This window comes from Sorex fumeus, unplaced genomic scaffold, assembly GCF_029834395.1.
Source record: "Sorex fumeus unplaced genomic scaffold, SorFum_2.1 ptg000045l, whole genome shotgun sequence".
In the NCBI taxonomy this organism is placed as follows: Eukaryota; Metazoa; Chordata; class Mammalia; order Eulipotyphla; family Soricidae; genus Sorex; species Sorex fumeus.
Window position 1 is genome coordinate 1,636,424 of NW_026606102.1, and position 21,940 is coordinate 1,658,363.

Below are 21,940 nucleotides of genomic sequence, written 5' to 3' on the forward strand. Positions count from 1 at the left end.
TCTAAAATTTGAACAATAAATAAAAATGAATCTTGAAGGTCAAAAATAGAATAAGTGGGACTGGAGTGATAGCACAGCACAGCAGGTAGGGCATTTGCCTTGCATGCACCCTGACCTGGGTTCGATTCCCAGCATTCCATATGGTCCCCCCGAACACGGCCAGGAGTAATTCCTGAGTGCATGAACCAGGAGTAACCCCTAGGTGTGACCCAAAAAGCAAAAAACAAAAACAAAAAATATAGAATAAGCAAAATTGAGAAGCTCAATAATATAATAGATTCAACAGAAACTTAGAGTTAAAAAGAACATTATCAGGGGCTGAAGCGATAGCACAGTGGGTAGGGCGTTTGCCTTGCACGCAGCCAACATTGCCGACCCAGGTTCAATTCCCAGCATCCCATATGTTCCCCCGAGCACCGCCAGGAGTAATTGCTGAGTGCATGAGCCAGGAGTAACCCCTGAGCATCGCCGGGTGTGACCCAAAAAGCAAAAAAAAAAAAAAAAAAAAGAACATTATCAAACAAAAGCAACATCAAAAGTGTTTAGCATAACAGTCCAGAAAGACAAGTTAATTTCTTTAATATTAAAGGAACTAATAGAAATGGAACATTTAAAAGTAAGTCCAAAATATATGTATTCAGAAGTTTAAGTAGAGAAATGTTATAAAAGAAAATACATGTGAGATAATGACAATGAACACTTCCAGATATAATAAGATACAAATGAAGTACAAAGAACCTCATGTGAGATAAACAAAGGGAAAACTCTTTATAAGATAAGGTTTCAGAAATCCAAAGCCAAGTTGCTGGAGAGATAGTAAAGCAGATAAGGCACTTCCCTTGCACCTGGCTGACCTGGGTTCAATCCCTCAATACAACATATGGTCCCCCTAGCTTCACCAGGATTAATCCCTGACACAGAGCCAGGATTAAACCCTGAGCAGAACTGGCTATGACCCCAAAACAAAAACACCTCAAAACAAAATCAAACCAACAGCAACTATATATATATATATATATATATATATTTTTTTTTTTTAAAAAATATATAAAGTTACTGAATTGAGTAACTCAGTATTTGGACACTATTGCCAAATCTTCCTGACTATACTAAAAAATGGTAAAGTATCACTTGCTTGATCTTTGGTCTCTTTTTTCATCTTATTTCCAAGTTGATGCTCAGAGTTCTGCATGATAAGGTTCCCGCAGAACCCTCAAAATGAAAAATGAGCAGTTCTAGCTGCTAGTTTTATGTATAGTGAAAATAATAGCAGTAAATAAACACAAAATACAAGTGACTTTTTACATGTATTATTTTCACTCTCATTATTTTATTCTCTTCACAACAGAAAAGTGGGTTTTGTCACCACCATTATGTTCATCAAGGGGTTTGTGAGATGAAGAAAGTCATTACAAAGTTGATAGGGTAGGGGCTGGAGAGAGAATACAGTCAGTGAGGGGCTTCTCTTGCAAGCAGCCAAGTTCTATACCTCACATCCCATCTGATCCCCCAAGCCTGGCCAGGAGTGATTCCCGAGTACAGAGCCAGGAGTTATCTCTGAGCAGCACTGGATGTGGCCAAAAAAAAATTTTTTTTTAATAATTTTTTAAGGGGCTGGAGCGATAGCACAGCGGGTAGGGCGTTTGCCTTGCACACAGCCAACATGGCCGACACAGGTTCAATTCCCAGCATCCCGTATGGTCCCCTGAGCACTGCCAGGAGTGATTCCTGAGTGCATGAGCCAGGAGTAACCTCTGAGCATCGCCGGGTGTGACCCAAAAAGCAAAATAAATAAATAAATAAATATTTTTTAAAAAATAATAATTTTTTTAAAAAGATAATAGAATAGAAGTTCACCCAACTGGATTCAGACATTTTCTAACTCCTTCTTTCTCCAAGGTGAATCAAACAACTATATTCCTTATATTCCAGACCTTTCACATATAGTGATAAGCTACCTCTATTAATCACTCTCCCCAAACAAAAATAAATTTATATATTTTCCTATTTATTGAATTCAAGTGATTATCGAGTTTTTGCACTAACTTTAAAGACAATCTTTATCACAAAGAATTCCATAGTTATATGTTTAGCACATCTACCTAGAATTCAAGGCCTGTTTCAATCTAGTTGTAAATGTTAAAGCAGATATCAGAGCAGAAATCATGTCCCAGAGATCCCCACTAGCCTAGAACATGGCCATAAAACTATCTAGCAATCCAAATCTAGTCAGCTGCCTAGTCCTATAAATGTAATTTCACTGGATCACAGAAGGATTTTATTCATTGTCTATGACTATTTTCATACTACAACAGCAGTGTATTATACGGCAGAATTTATAAATGCCACACAGCAAAAAATATTCACCAGCATGGCCTTTTACAGAAATGTTTGTTAACCTTGTTCTATATATGAAATTAGTTTCATTTTCTCAGTGGTCTAAATGGCAAGTATAATTCTTTCTCACATTCAACCTGGACTATACCCCTTCCTGCTATAAACTGGCAACAAGTTGATAGTAGTGATAATAGTTTAATCCAACATTCTCATTTCAAATCCAATAACCCTTCTTTAGATTCCTCTGCTAGCCACTACACCAAATTTCACTTCAATCTTTATTGAGCTACTGCAATTTACAATATTGTTAATGATACTTTTGTGCATATATTGTCCCAACACCACACCCCCCACCAGATACATCAGTTTTTAATTAGCAAACTTCCAAAGGAAGTATTTTAGTGGACATATAGAAATGCTTTTAGTTGCATATATTTTAAAATAAGCTGATTCAGTGACTAATACTCTCCTACCTTACAAAGCATCTAGGTAATGGGAGTAAAACAGACATATTATGAATGAACTCCTATTGTGTGGTAATAGCTGACTATACAACATAAGTTCTATGAATAACTGCCAAATTCTCCATATCAGTTTTAACTATTAACATCCAACAAAAGGCTACTGATACTTGAGATATAGCTTCCAATATTCAAAGGGTTTCACTGAATAATTATTAAGAGGAATGAAAATAGTATTTGTTGACTGTCTGACAAATGCTTTTATACAAAGTTGGGGATCTTAATTTAATCTTCACAGTAGTATACTAAATGAGTGTTACTCCTCATTTTAAGCTCAAGAATACATTCAGTTTACAGAGGTAGACAAGTTAGCCAAAATGTCAGAGCAAAATTGATGTTTGTCCCAGAGTAACAATTCCACCATTTCCAATTGTCCTTAAGTAACCCCAACTTTGCAATACGCATAACCAAGACTAATCATACAAGCTATGTGAGTGAATATGAGGTACGGGAGAATTATGCCAATTTATGTTCTTAACGATTGCCTTTGATTTCTTTCATTAATTCAGATGAACAAAAGATGCAAGTCAATGCTTCCCAAATAATTAACCCATTGTCTCTAGAAGGCATTAACATTCTTCTCTATCTCAAGCTTAGAACTATAATACCTGGACTCTCTGTGACATAATTCTCAGCATAGTTCACAACTACCAGTTAAAGATTATCTGCATCATTCAATGAGCAATGGCTACAGAACAACTTCACGGAGCAAAAGAAAATGTGGTTGGAAGTTGGTCAAAATATGCAAGGCACATGCTTGGAATTGAGTTTGAACCTTGGCACATTGATCCTCACTGCACCACCAAGTACACCCTTGGAGGTCTTTGACCATCTCCTGCGTGGCCTTGGAGGCTCCCAGTCTCCACTGAGGTTGCCGTTGAAGTCTCTGGCTCCACAGGGCATCAAAAAGTTCCACATTCTCAGGTCAAAGACATTGAATCACCCGGTTGACTCAGTACTGCTGGGAGTGGAGGCCAGAAGCCCTGAGCACTGCTTGAGAAGCATCCACCACCCCACAACAACAACAATAACAACAGATCTTAGTGATAATGTTTCAATGGAATGATGGTATTCAACAATTTAATATGTTTAGTCCTTCCTAATAAAGCAAAAAATCATAAAAGCATCATGTTATTATAATTTAAACAAAATATTAAAATTTATTTTAATATTAAAACTCTTACACCAATAGATCACTCTTGGAAAATATGTTAAATTAGCTAGATAAAAGTTCTAATTACTAAATCCAAGTATGTATACATGTATACATATATATATAATGCATGAAGAAACACTGTTAGAAACACTGTCCTCCCGTTGTTCATCAATTTGCTTGAGCGGGCCCAGTAATGTCTCCATTGTGAGACTTCTTGTTACTGTGTTTGGCAGATTGAATACTCTCATATTTAATCTCGGTAGCTTGCCAGGCTCTCCGAGAGGGGCAGAGGAATCGAACCCGGCTCGGTTGAGCTGGCTGCGCGCAAGGCAAATGCCCTACCGCTGTGCTATCACTCCAGCCATATATATAATGCATACATAAAGCAATATCATGGCACAATATAAGCCACAGTTATAAGATCATATGTACTTAATTAAATTCTCAACATTGAACTAAATATTGACTTTGCAATACAGTCCAAGAATCTCTCATAGTTCACTTTTCATCTCTTTTTGGAATTACAATAAAATGTTTTATTTAAGAGGTAATCACAAACATTCATAATGTAGGATGACAAGAAGAGAGAATAATTATATGGAGAGCAGAAAAAATAATAGTGACTACTTTATATATACTTCCCTTATATGCCCTGATATGATTTTGCTTTCCTAAAATAAAGTATATAGATACACAATGAATAGTTCCTTTTTAAAAAAAAAATCAAATGCAGAAATTTTCTTTCCCTTGATATCAATAAAAATGCAATTCAGTCTTCCTCAACAGGCCCCTTCCAAACTTAAGTAGAAAATATCACTGTTCGATGAGCCAGAAAGATGATATCGGGGGAAAGGTGCTTGACTTGCAAGTGGCTTATCCGGATTCAATCCCTAATTTGACCCCATATATGCATCTCCCCTCCACCCCCCTGCCAGGAGCACCAGGATTATGCTCTGAAACTGCTGGGTGAGATCCAAAAACAAACAAATACATGTTCGAAAGATCTCATTCTGCTACCCATTAGGGAAACAAATTCTCAGCCTGTCAATAACCTTAGAGATTCCACAGAATACTAGCACTGGAAGAGGAAATCATATGTGTATTAAATAGACAATAAAACTTTGGGATAGATGTTTCACTACTCACCACTCCTGGCTCACAGTGGTGATGGCTATGCTGGGCAGTGTTGTCAGAGGCAGCGTAGTGGGTCTGCAGATACCATCACCCTCTGGGCTCCTTGTCCTCTCGCTCTGTCTCTGGGACAGTGGTGGCAACTGTAAGTTTCCTGAACAGCACCTTCTCCCTCTCCAGAGATCGATCCCAAGCGTGTTGCTGGAAGAGCTATAGGATTTACTCAAGCTGCATTCAAAATAATCTTTAGCACTCTGAAAAAACCACAGGGAAGAAGACAAGAAGAAAATGAAACACACACATTTTAAAATAGTGCACAGTGGAATAAAATAAGAAACTAAATGATCAAGCTATGCCCATATAGGGCTGACTTACAGTCTCATAATCAACAATCTAACATTGACATCAGAAGCCAAGATGAGGAAATGAGCTAATTGCTAAACATATAACATATCAATTGTAGGATTGGAACAACAGGACAGCTGGTACAGCATTTGACTTGCACACAGCCAAAATAAGTTTTATCCCTGGTATCCCAGATGGTCCCCTAAGCACTACAAGGTATAATTCCTGTGTGCAGAGAAAGGAGTAAATCCTGAGCATCACCAGGTGTCAAACCCCCACACCAAAAAATAGGACAGAAGCTAATATTTAATAGTTGTAAAATGGATTTAAGGCCTATTTTCTTCTTTCTTAAAATATTTTTCTTTTTCTTTATAATCACTGAAGTGAAAACACCACTGAAATCACAGTTTGGAAGATCTAAGCTATCATTCTGCAACAAGGGAGTATATTAGCTGAAGTATCATTTCTTGTTTAGTTTTTTAAAGCAAAAACATGTGTTTAGCACAGTTAGATACTAATAACTATGACTGATGTACTGTTCCTGTTCCTTTTTAAAAAATAATGGTCTTCTCTGGGTTAAGGGACTTTTTTGTTTTTAAGTCAAATTACATATGAGCTTAGAAAAAGAATAGTATGCTTATCCAATCCTTGTTTAATACATGACTTAAAACTGACATAAATAAAATGCTTGTAATAAGATGCAAACACCATCCTCTAATCAGTAATAACATTTCTTCATTCCTCTGTATCGTTGACTTTGGTTCCTGGTATTGTTATGAGTACCCCAACAGCCTCTGCCTGGTGTAACATTCACACCAGCATGAACGTGGAAAAAAATCAGAGCTCTACAAATGGCCAGTAATTGTAACTTGGAGTTTAAAGGTCATAACTATCATTCTCCACTTTTCATAGGGAACAAAAGAATCCCAAGATTCTAAATTCTGTCACCTGAAGTCACCAGTGGCCCTAAAAACATCATCACTTCCTATGCATCCTTCTTATTAGATTAAGGAGAACTTGGGATGAAACTTCCTAAGGTTTAAATGAATAAAAGTTCTCTAGCCATCGCTACTAAATTCACATTAAAAATAATTAACAAGTTTCAGGGTCCAACTAGGTTCATTCAACAAATATTGGTTGCATCTACATAAAAGATTTACACTATGCTGCTTAAAAGGAATATACCAACAAAAGAAACATACCAACTATTCTTACAGATACCATATTCTAGTAATTTACATTTATTTGAGCTGCATAAGACCACAATTTGAGAGATAACTTGGTATAAAAAGGCTAATTTTCCATAGGTCCCACATTACATATTGGAACTGAAACATATTTCATGTAGTTGACAGGATTTTGCAATGCCATTTATTTGAAACTCAGTAGAAATGCAATTCAACAGAAACACAGAATTTTCCAGAATTTTAATTGGTATATAGGATTTCCTGATGAATAATTGTTATCTATGGCATCTACTTTAGGCCTAGGACCTACTTAGCCACTATGTGTTTACAAAAGTTAAAAAGGTCAAGGGAGAAACTTAATGTATATATTTCTTTCTCCAAAGATATATAGACCAATTTGGGAGGCAGGATGCCATAGACTTTTCCTGAATAAATTCAAGAACTAAAGGCTAGAACTTGCAAACATAAATCTAGTTTTAAATAGGCATGTAAAGAAAGGAGAGGTTATCTGGAAAGCAAAATGATTACTATATTTTTTGCCTCCCAAGCAAGAAACTTTGCACAAGAAAATAGAAATGCGTATTATTTAGTGAAACCATTAGGCACTCCCATAGCATCATAAAAAAATTTAGTGGATACTTTTCTTTTAAGAAAAGGGAATTACTGCCAGCAAAGAGAAATTGTAGTAGAGTAACCAAGGGGTACTTATTTGGTATGTGCTATTTGAAAGATAACAGCCACACCTACCACACTGAATTTACAGATATAAAAATCATTCTTTGACTTAAAATAACTTGTTTTAAATGACCTTATTTCAGTCAATGTGAAAAGGCATTTCCACATAAGAACAAAATGCTTCTGTTACAGATATTAAACTAAATATAGAAAACATTAAGAAACATTCAAGAAACACTCATTCACCTGTGCAGTTACTCTTAATTACCTCAAACTCTAATTCATGTGCAAAATATATGCAGTTGCTCCCCCAAAATTGCATCCACAAAGGCAAAATCTAATTCGGTCGCTTCTCAGTGATTGCATTTGTGATCTTGTGTTCATTTCCCAATTTTAACCAACATGATTTAGACTGTCTCTACTCATCAAAGATAAGAGGAAATGAAGCTTAATTTCACTACTACTGCTGAAAGTCACAAATGTTCTAATGTTTCATACTGCCCCAAATTTTCTATGTCTTTATAACCCTAAGGGAAATAAACCATCTTCAATTAATCCTCATGTTTTAGATAATCCTTTGGGAAAAAAATCTGTGTTTTTGCCAATATAACTCCAAAAGGTTATCACAAAGGAAATGCCAGAGGGAAAATTTACGCTGAGGTGGGGGAAGTTTGCTAGAGAAGCAACGAGGATGTGGAAGGAACTAATTCTGGTTCCATTCCCATTTCCCCAAACTACTGTTAAAAATGGACCCTGAAATATACCAAAATGACAAGTTAGTGTCTATGTTAATTGTCCAGCTTTTGTCATTACTGTTTTTAGGGGTATAATTTTTTTTTTCAAATTCCTCCCCTTAGAGTTCACAGTGAGAAAACAGGTATAGGCATTTCTACATTTTTAGTCTACTTAGATGCCAATTCAGTTTGGGCCAAAGTTTTCGAATCCTCAGATATCAGAAATAAATTTGGGGAATCAAGTGACACCTCAAATCCTTATCAGGATTAAATGCCATGGGATAATAAAGAGAGTAATTTTGTCTTTTTTTATAAAGGTAATAGAGATAAAGCAATGATAGTGAGGTGGGGAAGGTGCTTGCTTGCCTTGCATTTGACCAACCCAGGTTCAATTCTCAGCATCCCATATAATCCCCCCAAGTCTCACCAGGAGTGATTTCTAAGTGCAGAGCCAGGAGTAATCCCTGAACATCACTATTATGGGCCAAAAACAAAAACAAAGAAAGGTGATTTTCTCGTAGTCAACCAACATCCCTTACAATAGTTCACCTAGAGATGAATTAGTATTGCTCTCACTCTCACTGACTGGTTTCACTTTGAAGAAATTGCTTGACTTTTGTGATTGGAATGCAGAACTATAGCTGGAATACAGATATGGCCATTTTGTTTTCGGTTATAGTATGACAGGATGTGACAGAATACAATATAATATAAATAACCAGCCTGTGTCTGCATAAATCTGCTTCCTTCCTCCTCTCGTGGTCTCTTAAGTCTTTTTTCCTTTTGGAATCTGCCTTAAACCTGCGAATTTTCTCTCCCCTCTCAGCTGTCCTGGGATCTCTTTAGGCATAAGTAACTGTGTTCAGCACTTGAACAGCACTTAATTTAACTCTTATTTATGGAACTTGCTTTCCAAATACAAACCACTGAATACACTCTATTCTTGTCATTCATGGTATCAGGTGTCCTGCTCAAGTTATTTGTGTAGTGCAGTAGATAAAGGCAATGGCTACAATTCACTGGTTTATGCCCAGAGAAAACTTAACATCTCGCTAAATCTGTGAAGATTTTCACAACTGCTGCTCCCTTTACTGAAAATGTCCTTCTGCTAAATCATCAGAGGGCCTGCTCCCTCACTGCTGAGAGGTCATTTCAAAAGCTTCCACAATCTATTCAAACCATCCTTCATTCCTGTCCACCCTGAACAAAATCATTTTTCCGCAAAGACCTTACCATAGCTCGGGTTAATTTAAAATTTATTTATTTCTTTCCTCGCCTTCAAAATATAATTTCCAAACGGATATATGTACTTCTCTACTATTTGTTGCTTGATCTCTAAATCTTTCTAGCATTTAGCACAAAATGTGTGCTAAATTAATATTAAATAAATATTTAAATCACTAAAATATTATCTGCTAAGTTGAAATAAATGAGAATGTAATGAAAATATCCTTGATGTTCAGGTGAAAGCTTACTTCAAGAGCAAGAGCGTGGTGTGCAAAATGTAACATCTGCAATATTGCTCTTGTAAGGATGTGATGCTATCTGCAACATTCAATGCTTTACTGTACTATATTTTAAAAAATTGAGATTGAAAGTAAAAAGTTTTTTTTGTCATCTGATATTCTGAACATCGCATGCCTTAAACACTATTTTATGAACATTGTAAATCACACTGTCTTAATAAAAAATAAATTTAATTAAAAAACTTCAATTTCTAATCATCACTATCCAGTGGAAATAAAATATAAAACTACCAGTGGAATCTAAATGTGCCCCTTTAGATGTATTGGTAACCATATTGGTAACCATATTAAGAAAGAAAACAGATACAAAATTAATTTCAACAGTATATTTTACTCCACCTAGTAGGTTTTAAATGTTCTCATTGTCATCTATAATCTATAAAAAAATTTTAGTAAAATATTTCCCATTCTTTTTTTATTTATATGCTATCTTCTTAAAACCCAAAACCTATTTCACACTCACCGCACATCTTCCTTCAGACCAGTGCTTAGCAGGCCACGTGGATAGAGGCCACCATGCTAGACAGTGCAAATCTAAATAGAAATTATCCACTCTAGTGGCCTTAATACTTTTCTGGATAACTTCTCATTCACTGCCCCCACCCCCCTCTTTGAATGAACTAAGAGAGTGATTTCTTTATAGAGCAGACAAAAGTGGGCGGAATCCGGCAACTCCAACTTTAGCAACTTACATCATCAGCCGTCACTGTCATCACACTCCGGCTCTTCTTCATTATAGAAGTGAAAACAATCCCTGCCTAGGATATGGGTTATTCAGCGCAGCTTGGCTGGCAATTTTCAAGACCTAAAGGGGGGCGGGGGGGAGAGACAAACACAAGAAAAGCTTGATATCCTTAATTGAATATACCTAGGTAGATTATCTGCATCCATGAGATTAACATTGGAATGTGTACTGTAAGTAACTATCACAAATTACCAAACCAATCTGATGTGTTTAAAAAAAAAAAAAGGTTCACAAGATACAAGAATTCAATACACCAGTGCCAAACTTTTTTGGGGAGGAGATAAAAAAAAATAGTATACCAGATAGCCCTCATAACATTATGTGAGAAGACTATCCTTTCTTTTTTTCTAATGAAAGAACCGAGGATTAGGAAAATAATTGGGAGGTCTGACCAATAGTACAGCAGGTAGAGCATTTGCCTTGCTAACTGTGTGTAGAGCCAGGAGTAACCCCTGAGCATCACTGAGTATGGCTCCAAAACCTAATAAATAAATAAACAAACAAAAAAAAAACAAATAAATAATGTGACCAACGTAACACAGCTAATGCAGGAGACTTAAAGTTTAAGGACGATGACCTGTTGGGACTACTGTCAAAACAGAGTAACGAAGACCAGGATGAATACCAAATTTGCAGAACTAAACTAAATTTGCAGATTCTCCTGCCTCCATGCCTAGCTGTCCTCACTGGGGCCTCCTTGGAGGAGGGTAGGTTGAGTTTCCCTCCCCACCCAAGCAGAGCCCTGGCAGCTAAAGACCTCTGGTTCCAGCCACACCCATGCTTAAGACCACTCTCCACACGTTTGGACGAGACCCATGCGTGAAGGAACCGGCCGAGAAACCCAGATGTGCGGGACCCAGGGCATAGATCTCCAAGCCTGCTAGAATTGGGACTGGGGCTCCTCCACCCAGATTCCTCATCTTCCAGTATGTAGGCGTTACACCCACCAACTGTCCCCAGCGCTGTGTAATCCCATCAATGGCCAAACTGCAGAGACTATAAAATCCTGCTCCCGGAAGAGAACAGCACAGAGTGTCCTGCCTCCATACCTGGCTGTCCTCATCAGGGCCCCTTAGAGGAGGGTGGGTTGAGTTTCCCTTTCCACCCCGAGCAGAGTCCCAGCAGCTGAAGACCTCTGGTTCCAGCCACAGCCATGCTTAAAACCACTCTCCACACGTTTGGACGGGCCTCACACATGAAGGAACCGGCAGAGGAACCCAGGTGTGTGGAACCCGGGGCGTAGATCTCCAAGCCTGCTCAGATTGGGACTGGGGCCTCCTTCCTCCACCCAGATCCCCCATCTTCCAGTATGTAGGCATTACACCCACCAACTGCCCCCGGTGCTGTGTAATCCCATCAATGGCCAAGACACAGAGACGATAAAACCCTGTGCCCGGAAGAGAACAGTACAGAGTCTCCTGCCTAGGTGCCTGGCTGTCCTCATCGGGGCCCCTTAGAGGAGGGTGGGTTGAGTTTCCCTTTCCACCCCGAGCAGAGCCCCAGCAGTTGAAGACCTCTGGTTCCAGCCACAGCCATGCTTAAGACCACTCTCCACATGTTTGGATGAGCCTCACGCATGAAGGAACTGGCCAAGGAATCCAGGAGTGTGGGACCCGGGCTGTAGATCTCCAAGCCTGCTCAGATTGTGACTGGGGCTTCCTTCCTCCACCCAGATCCCCCATCTTCCAGTATGTAGGTGTTACACCCACCAACTGCCCTGGCGCTGTGTAATCCCATCAACAGCCAAGACGCAGAGACTATAAAACACTGCTTCTGGAAGCACGCGGCCACATTTGCAGCCAGCGACATCTTATCATCTAGTTCTTACTCTGGAGAACCTGGCAGGCTACCAAAAGTATCCTGCCCCCACGGCAGAGTCTGGCAAACTCCCCGTGGCATATTCAATATGCCAAAAACCAGTACAAATGACGGGTCTCATTCTCCTGACCCTGAAAGAGCCTCGAATCTGGCACTTTTTAAAATCTCAGGGCTAGTACGAAGGAGACGTTACTGGGGCCTGCTTGAGGCAATCAATGAATAACAGGAAGACAGTGATACAGTGAAACTAGAAAAAAAATACTAGAGAAACCATCAAATCCAAGAAGCATTAGTCCATCTGGCAGTTGCTTCAGATCCTGGACTAACAAATATCCTGTCTCCTCATTGCTGAGTTAAAGAAGCTTCTGTGTTTCCACACTGTACATTTAAACTCTTATTTCAGGCCTGGTTTGAGAAGTCTGCTTCTTCTCGAATTTGAAGATATATATAGATTAAGAGCGTGATGGAATTGTAGCTATGTGACTAGGAATACTAAGTAGTGGCATTGTACCATCACCCAGGAAACCAGGGTTGAATTTCTAACACATAATTTGCCTATATTATGCAGGAGTTGGCAGTCAGACTGACAGAATGGATAAGAGTGGGCCGGGGGAGGGAGAAATTTCACCTTTCTCAGTGTTCTAGGAAATGAACCCACAGGTTTTCAGGTGTTTGCTTCAACACCAAGGAAAGGAATTTCCTCAAAATACAGGAAGAGACCACTGCATTCCTGAGTTCTAACACTGGCCAAACACAAATGGGAAAAATTTAAATTTTCTATTCAAAGGCAGCTGGAAACCTCACAGAACTAGACAAATAAAAGACATCTTTTATCAGGGGCATATTCAGTCTTGAATACACTATAAGGCAAAAAACCTGAAACAGAGTTGTTACTTCTAATTTTTTTTTAAAAAATTAAGAAAAACAAGATTGAAAAATTCAGTCTCTCTCTCTCACAGGACATAAATTGAGACATCACCAACAATTCTAATTTTCTTAAAACTACAAACATTGAAAATTAGTGAAGATTCATTACAAAATGATGTTGTTTTAACAGCCAAAAATTCATTAAAAATACAAAAATATATATTTAGATACTATTGGCAACAAACAAAAAATGCACATATTCATTTATTTTTAATTATTTTATTTCTGAAAAACTTTTGTACCAAATATACAAGGAGCTACTTTTATGAAGTGATGATAAATCACAATCACAAATCATCCTGTTAATTGTCGATTGCCTCGAGCAGGCCCCAGTAACGTCTCCTTCATCCTAGCCCTGAGATTATATTCAAGGCTCTTTAGGAGGATGAGACCCATCATTGTTACTGGTATTTGGCATATTGGGTACGCCAAGGGGAGTTTGCCAGACTCTGCCCTGTGGGCAGGCTACATCTGGTAGCCTGCCAGTTTGTCCAAAGTAGGAATGAGATAATAAGATGTCATAATAGCGCGGCCACGCGGTTCCGGGAGCTGGTTTTTATAGTCTCTGAGTCTTGGCTGCTGATGGGATTACACGGCACCAGGGGGCCAGTTGGTGGGTGTGACCCCCGCCTACTGGAATTTGGAGGATCTGGGTGGAGGATGCTCGGCCCAAATCCGAGTAGGCTTGGAGATCTCGGCCCCGGAACCCGCGTGACTTTGTCCCTCTGCCAGTACCTTCATGTGTGCGGAGAGTGGTCTCAGCATGGCGGTGGCTGGTCCTGGAGGTCTTTGGCTGCTGGAGCCCTGGTCGGGGCGGGGAGGAAAGCTCAACCCACTCCCCTCCAAGGGGCCCCGGCGGCGAGGACAGTCAGGCGCGGAGGCAGGAGACTGCCGATGATAAATAATTACTGTGAATAAAGAAACAGGAATAGTGACAGGCTAGTACCTAAGTTGGGGCATGGGTAGCAAATAAATTATGTGGTCTCTTCAATATCCGTTAGGAGCATGTCGACTGAATCTGTATAAATTTGTGCAGTATTTTAACCCATCAAGGTACAAAATCACAAAATCTAGTAGATAAGGTTATCATCATGACACAAATGTTATTTGAAGTCAGACACAAATGTTATTTGCAGTCAGATACATTGTTACTTATAGTCAGTTTCAAGGATCAAGAAATACATGGATGTACCTGAAGGGGTAGAGCGCATGCCTTAGTATATGTAAGGCACTGGGTTCAGTCCCTAGCAACACTGATACTAGCCCTATTGGGTACTGAGCAAAGAAAGAACAGGAAATTGTATAAAGGTGATCTTGTGAAGAAAATGAGAAAAGCAAGGCAATTTCTAATAAATAACATCACTGGCTAGATTTGTAAGAAAAAAATCTCTAGGCAAAATTTATTCTTTAATTCTATGTTCAATTTACTTGTCAGAAATTTGCTTAAAAATAGAACGAAACATGACTGGAGTAGTAATCTCAGGAACAAAGATCAAGTTTTCTATGAAGAAATGAAGCATAATCTCTTAGACAAATGGGTTCATCCATTGGCCCAGCTTTACAGACTCATGATTAAATCTCAGATAAGATCAACAAGCCACAAAAATTCACGGGTACACTAGTCTTCAGGAGAGATTTTGGTTGAGTCCCCGTGCCTGCGAAGCCCACAGCTGTCACCAGCAACCAGCCACCAGCCCAACTCCACTGCCTCACAGCTAAACTCTGCAGAGACACCAATGTCACTGTCACTGTCCTCCCGTTGTTCATCGATTTGCTCGAGTGGGCCCAGTAACGTCTCCATTGGAGACTTTGTTGTTACTGTGTTTGGCATATCAAATATAACACGGGTAGCTTTCCAGGCTCTGCCGTGCGGGCGAGATACTCTAGGTAGCTTGCCGGGCTCTCCGAGAGGGGCAGAGGAATCGATCTTGGATCGGCCATATTGGCTGCATGCAAGGCAAACGCCCTACCACTATGCTATCGCTCCAGCAGAGACACCAAACTGCTGAAAATTCAAGATACACCAGTCTTCAGGCTGAGAACTCTGGAGGCTTCTCAGAGTCGGGGTGGACAGCTAAGACCTAAGTCTTGGGTCACTAATAAAAAAGTTATGTGTCAATATCTGTTAGGGGAATGCATTTGTAGTTAGTAAATTCATGCAGTATTCTGCCTAACCCATCAAGGCATAAAATGAAGCAGATGGATAAGTTTACCATCATGATTAATAAAGATACAAATGTTATCTTGTTCCCTGCTACTTTTGGAAGCTCCAGAAGCTGCACCCACATACCACAAACAGTGCCATGTAAACCCATGGCCCAGTTAAGTATACTGGAGTTTTTGGAGCACACTCCAAGAGTGTGCAACTCTTCCAAATTCTGTAGTACTGACAACACAGTAGGAGCACACTTCTTAGATGAAGAAGTAATATAGAAACCAACTAAGCTCAATAAACAAATACATTAACACAAAAGGCTTAACTAGCAAGAACTGCTTAGTAAACCTTCAGACAAGGACTTAATGACCCCATAGTGAGATGTAATAATTTTCACCAATTTTCTTTTACTGGGTAAAATTTTTTGATAATTACTTAATTAGCTAATTAGTTGTAACAAGCAATATTAAATAAATTATTTTGTGCTTGATAAGGGGGAAGTCTTTGGGGGCATTAGAAAAACCACCTCCCAAGGGCAAGGGTGGAGAGAACATCACACTGGTGATGGGATTGGTATTGGAATATTGAATGCCTGTAAAAAATATAATGAGCAATTTTGTAATCCATGGTAATTAAATAAAAAGGTAAAGGTAAAGGCCCTCCCGTTGATCATCGATTTGCTCGAGCGGGCCCAGTAACGTCTCCATTGGAGACTTTGTTGTTACTGTGTCCGGCATATCGAATACTCTCGGTAGCTTGCCGGGCTCTCCGAGAGGGGCGGAGGAATCGAACTCGGGTCGGCCATGTTGGCCGCTTGTAAGGCAAACGCCCTACTGCTGTGCTATCGCTCCAGCAAAAAGAAAATGGTAATTAAATAAATGGGAAATTAAATAAAATTAAATAAAATTAAATAAATAAAACTAAATTAAATAGGTAAAGGTAAGGTAAAGGCCCTCCCATTGATCATCGATTTGCACGAGCGGGCCCAGTAACGTCTCCATTGGAGACTTTGTTGTTACTGTGTCTGGCATATCCAATACTCTCGGTAGCTTGCCGGGCTCTCCGATAAATTAAATAAAATAAAATTAAATAAAATTAAATAAAAATAAAATGGTAATTAAATAAATGGGAAAAATTAAAAAGAAAAGGTAAAGGTAAGGTAAAGGCCCTCCCGTTGATCATCGATTTGCTCAAGCGGGCCCAGTAACGTCTCCATTGGAGACTTTGTTGTTACTGTGTTTGGCATATCGAATATGTCACGGGGAGCTTGCCAGGCTCTGCCTAGCAGGCGAGATACTCTCGGTAGCTTGCCGGGCTCTCCGAGAGGGGTGGAGGAGTCGAACTCGAGTCGGCCATGTTGGCTGCGTGCAAGGCAAACGCCCTACCGCTGTGCTATCACTCCAGCAAAAAGAAAATAAAAAATAAAGGATCATGTACACCATTCCCCCATAATGCTTGGTTTAAGTTGGAAGAAAAAATCTACATAAATTAAATACATATTTGCATCCATTAAGTAGCACTGTAGCACTGTCCTCCTGTTGTTCATCGATTTGCTGGAGCAGGCACCAGTAACATCTCCATTGTGAGACTTTTTGTTACTGTTTCTGACATATTGAATATGCCATGGGGAGCTTGCCAGACTCTGCTGTGTGAGTGAAATACTCTCAGTAGCTTACCCGGCTCTCCAAGAGGGGCGGAGAAATCAAACCTGGGTTGGCTGTGTGCAAGGCAAACGCCCTATCCACTGTGCTATTGCTCCAGTCCCATCCATTAGGTACTCAAAAAATTTATGAAATGAAAAACTCAAAGAATTAAATCAAATGTTCGAATCCTATGTGTGGCAGACATTTCTATAAGATTTCTACAGACATTTGGCACTAGATTTTCAAGTAAGCTCTAGGACAGAAATGAGTTTAAAATATTACTTTATCCTTATATAATAGGTAGATTTGTTGAGTGAAGATCATGTAAAAACATGTGGCATGCAAAACTACAAAAAGGAATTGAATATACTAGATCATGTTACATGTAGGAAGACAACATGCTAAAGACATTTATGACAAGTGGAAAGGCAAAATGTTTAGAGTAACAGCAGATCTTTTGGCAAGCAAGAGCATTAGCCTTAGCCATGGTGATAAATTTATATTTTAAAACACTTTGAGTGTGACAACTGACTAGATGAATTCATGTGCCGTCAAGTGGGAAAAGGTCCTGGCTAGGAAAAAAATAGGATTTCAAGTCATAAGGCAGTTTTCCAAATGTTCTATATTAAAAATATATTACTTTCGTATTCAGAAAAAAAAATCAACATCTGTGTTATGAAACAAAAAAAAGAAAGAGAGAAGAGGCATTATATTCTGAATAGTCATCTTTTGCCACTTAAATTCACTCTCCTCCCCATGGCTATGCAGGAAGACTGATCTGTGGACTATACGCAGGAGAGCTCTTCTGCCTTCTGAGTGTTGGGTAGATCAACTGATGGGAATCCATGGTAGAGTGTAGGATAAAATTGCTTTGTCCTTTCTCCCTTGCCACAAGGAGTTTAGGTTTATCAGGTTACACCCATCACAGTGCTCCTGAGTCACTCCCATTCCTTTGTTTGTCTGTAACCACTTCGAGGCTGAGCATCCTCCACCCAGATCCTCCAAATTCCAGTAGGCAAGGGTCACACCCACCAACTGGCCCCCTGGCTCCGTGTAATCCCATCAACAGCCAAGACTCAGAGACTATAAAACCCAACTCCCAGAATTGCACGGCCGCATTCACTGCCGCGCGACATCTTATCTCATTCCTACTTTGGACAAACTGGCAGGCTACTTAATGTAACCTGCCCACACGGCAGAGTCTGGCAAACTCCCCGTGGCACACCCAATATGCCAAATACCAGTAACAATGATGGGTCTCATTCTCCTAAAGAGCCTTGAATATGGCACTTTCTTAAAAATCTCAGGGCTAGGATGAAGGAGACATTACTGGGGCCTGCTCGAGGCAATCGACGAATAACAGGATGGTCGTGATCATGATCATGAACCACTTCTCTATGCTCTCTTCCCCAACCAGTTAATCCAGCTTTTTCCCCTAATCAGACTCTGTTAATTTGTAAGATCAGCTCCTTCTACGACACTGAACTTGTATTGTAAGTTAATATTGCAAGTTAATATTGCCTTTCTCCTCTCCTTATATCTTTTGAATAGTTTACTTTAATGCAATGTCCTTTTTGTATGGACACAGGAAGACAGTTAATATTATGCCTTGTAATTTAGGATTTAATTGGCTTTGAATATTATTCACTCCCAGGCATTTGCTTTCTTTACTGAAGCCTCAGTTGCCCTTAGTTCCTAGATCCCCAAAAGCAGGTCCTGAATGGACCCAGGGAAAGCTTTGAGCTACCCTGGCATCGAAATAGGCCAGGTCAAAGTGCCACGATTCTTAACTATAAGTTAAGAGCTTAAACATGGACAAATGCTGTCATGATCAAAAGTAACGACGAGATAAGGACCCTGCTAGGGATAGGACAGACTAATCTGGCCTGAGCACTATAGTCTGAGATCAAGATGACCCCAGGAGAGCAATTCTATAAACTTAACATATCTCTTACTGTGTCCATACAAAATGATTAATATTATGAATGTTTATATGTTTGTTGGACAAGGAGAGGAGGAACACACCCATGGGATTCTTCTCTTGGGTGGCCATCCTGCTGAATGGGTATCTGTCCTAGAAGTATTCCCTGAGGGAAATAACTTTACCCTTGTTGATTGTAAGCGCAAACCCCTCATGGTTTTGGGATTTAACTAGACTGTAAGAGTGGGCTGGGGGATCAAGATCCAGATTCCAGAGGCAGGAGGAGAAGGAGAATGAGGGAGGCAGAAGGAGAATGAAGGGGGATCAAGAAGGAGAATGAGGTAGCATGGCTGGGGTGAAAAGCAGAGGGAGAGAGACAGAAGTGAATGGAGTTGAGACTGGAATAAACTGTAACTAAGACCAACCAGTCTGGTCCTTGTTCCTTCCTTCACCTGCCCATCGCCATCAGCCTCCCCAGAGTGGGGGAAGCGGCATGAAACTACCGACCTCGGGTGGCGGGAGAGATAGAACACCAACACTGCTGGCTTTTTGTGTTTACACATCAGAGAGTAGAGGGCAGGAGAAAAGAGAATCTTGCTGACTGTGGTCAAAAAGTGTCCAGAGTCCTCTCTACTCAAAGTCATAGCTCTATGGGGGACCCTTCTAATCCAAGTGGCTGATTCTCCTGGGTTCCCTCATTGATGTCTCAATTTGACCCTTTAGACACAAGATGGCTACCAGCTTTCCACTGTCACTTCTTGTGAGATCCTTTTCTGTCTATCCCTAATCTTTCCAACACCTTTTAAAAGTAACTCCAACAAATTATTTTTCTCCTTCTTTTGGAAAGCAACCCTGCTTCCTGTGAGGTTCTGCATAATAGATATTTTACCTCCCCAAACTCTGGCTCTTGCCTTGCATGCTGATGACTGGAATCGTGATGCCCAGCACCACATATGGTTTCCTGAGCACTGACAGGCGTGATCCCTGATCATATGGCCAGGTGTATCCAACTTGAACACCACCAGGTGTACCCAAAAGAAAAACAAAATAAAAATTTTAAAAACATAAAACCACCACACTCCAATGTTCACTGCAGCACTGTTCACTATAGCAAAAAGCCTGAAAATGAACCAAGTGTCCAAGAACAAATGACTGAATAAAGAAACTATAGTTCATATACGCAATAGAAAACTACTCAACTATAAAAATGAAATTATGTTGTCTGCTGTTATGTGGATAGATCTAGAGAGTATTGTGCTGAATGAAGTGAGTCAGAAGGAGAGGGACAGACAGAATGATCTCTCTCATATGTGGGAATATTAAAAAAAAACATGATAGGAGAATAACAGATGCACAATAGCAACAGAAATCAAAAACTGGTCTTTAGTAGGAAGCTTAGTGGGCTGAGGGTGATGGTGGTGGATACACTGGGATAATGATGGAGGTAAGAGGACACTCTGGGAGGGTGGGGTACTGGAACACTTCATGTATGAAATTCTACCTTAAACAGTACCTAAAATAAAATAAAACACCCATCTGGCAGAGGTTTAGCATAGGGACTAGAAACAAAGGGTCTCCATAGATGATGCTCAGGTAATTAATTACCAAAATCTAGTTGAAGTTCTGACATGATTTTATGGCTTTTAAAAAAAAAGATACGCCCGCTCCTCTCTGGAAAGAAAGATGGCGGCCGCACGGGAGCCTTGTGGACAGCAGGTTTGAGCCGGGGGTGGTGGGAGCGGCAGGGACCTCATGGGAAGGGGGGCGTAAGGGGCCATCCTTCACGCCCGACTGAGGTCGCCAACTGCCCCCCACAAGCGGCTCTCCGGCACGGCCACGGCCCCGGAGGCACAAGGACTTAGCACAGAGAGCCACCTGCTTGGAGCAGAAAAGCAAATGGACTATATGTTAAACCGCGCCAGCATGCCTGTCCAGAGGGGAAAGGGTGTTGACCCACCTGCCCGCTCCTCTCTGGAAAGAAAGATGACGGCCGCAGGGGAGCCTTGTGGACAGCAGGTTTGAGCCGCGGCTGGGGCGGCAGGGACCTCATGGGAAGGGGGGCGTAATGGGCCGTCCTTCACGCCCAACCGAGGTCGCCAGCTGCCCCCCACGAGTGGCTCTCCGGCACGGCCACGACTCCAGAGCACAGAAACCAATCTCTTAACTATCTAACTTTTAATAGAAATTCTTCCAGGGTTAATAAGTAAAATAGCAGAAATCCAAAACCGCGCGGCCGCGACATCATTTTATTCTTAAACCAAGTTGTAGAAAGCAAATCATTTCACAACGCTGTTTTAGCATGTCTGATTGCGGGGGGGGGGGGGGGGGGGGGAGGGGGGAGTCGTAAACTCTAAACAATAATTGTGCATCTTCTATCGAAACAATGTATCTAGCCAAAGTAGATAGAGTATTAACTAGAACTCATCTGCCTCACAGGAATTGGGAGGGGTGGGAGGTGGGGTTCTATTGGGGTTCGCGGTTAAAAATAAGTATTGGTAAAGGGAAATGTGTTTGATATTTACATGACTGAGACCTAAACCCGAAAGCTCTGTAACTTTTCCCACAGTGATTCAATAAAGAAATAAATTATAAAAAAAAAAGAAGCTATATATCAGAGGAACTAGTATGCAAAAAAAAAAAAAAAAGATAAACAGGCACTATTTCAAACTGGTTTTGTGAAGCAGAAAGTTTTATTATCCTCCATGGGTGGCAAAGGTGATTCTGTTTAGAAATTTTGGTAAGGATTATAATGTGTTACTGTGTTTTATGTTATGTATTACTATATTATATAATAATACACGTGCCATGTATTAGATCATAATATGTATAACATAGGAGACGGGTTATACATATCATATCATTGTCTATTGCCAAGTGTCAGTTTTTATTTGTTTAGGCTAATATAGATTGAAATTATATGACAATTATTTTATGACATTTAATGCACAATGCATAAATGAATTTAATCATATCTTGTAAGAACAGGCAACGGAATAACACAGACACAATAATCAAGACAGGTGGGGAGGGGCCAGAGCAGTCATACAGCAGGTAGAGCATTTGCCTTGCACACTGCTGACCAGGATTTGATCAGGAATAATTACTGAGTACAGAACCAG

The 21,940-nt window shown here is 40.1% G+C and overlaps 1 protein-coding gene across 1 annotated transcript in view; it reads right to left on the reverse strand.

Annotated features, from left to right (window-relative positions):
* PDE4B (phosphodiesterase 4B) overlaps window positions 1-21,940 on the reverse strand; it is a 687,840-nt gene that overhangs the window by 543,782 nt on the left and 122,118 nt on the right. Inside the window, exons 2-3 of the mRNA XM_056122176.1 lie at window positions 10,305-10,417; window positions 5,161-5,399 (exon numbers count right to left, since the gene is read on the reverse strand). Of these exons, the coding sequence (XP_055978151.1) occupies window positions 5,161-5,399; window positions 10,305-10,346 (281 nt within the window). The 5' untranslated portion in view covers window positions 10,347-10,417. The remainder of the gene's footprint in view (window positions 1-5,160; window positions 5,400-10,304; window positions 10,418-21,940) is intronic.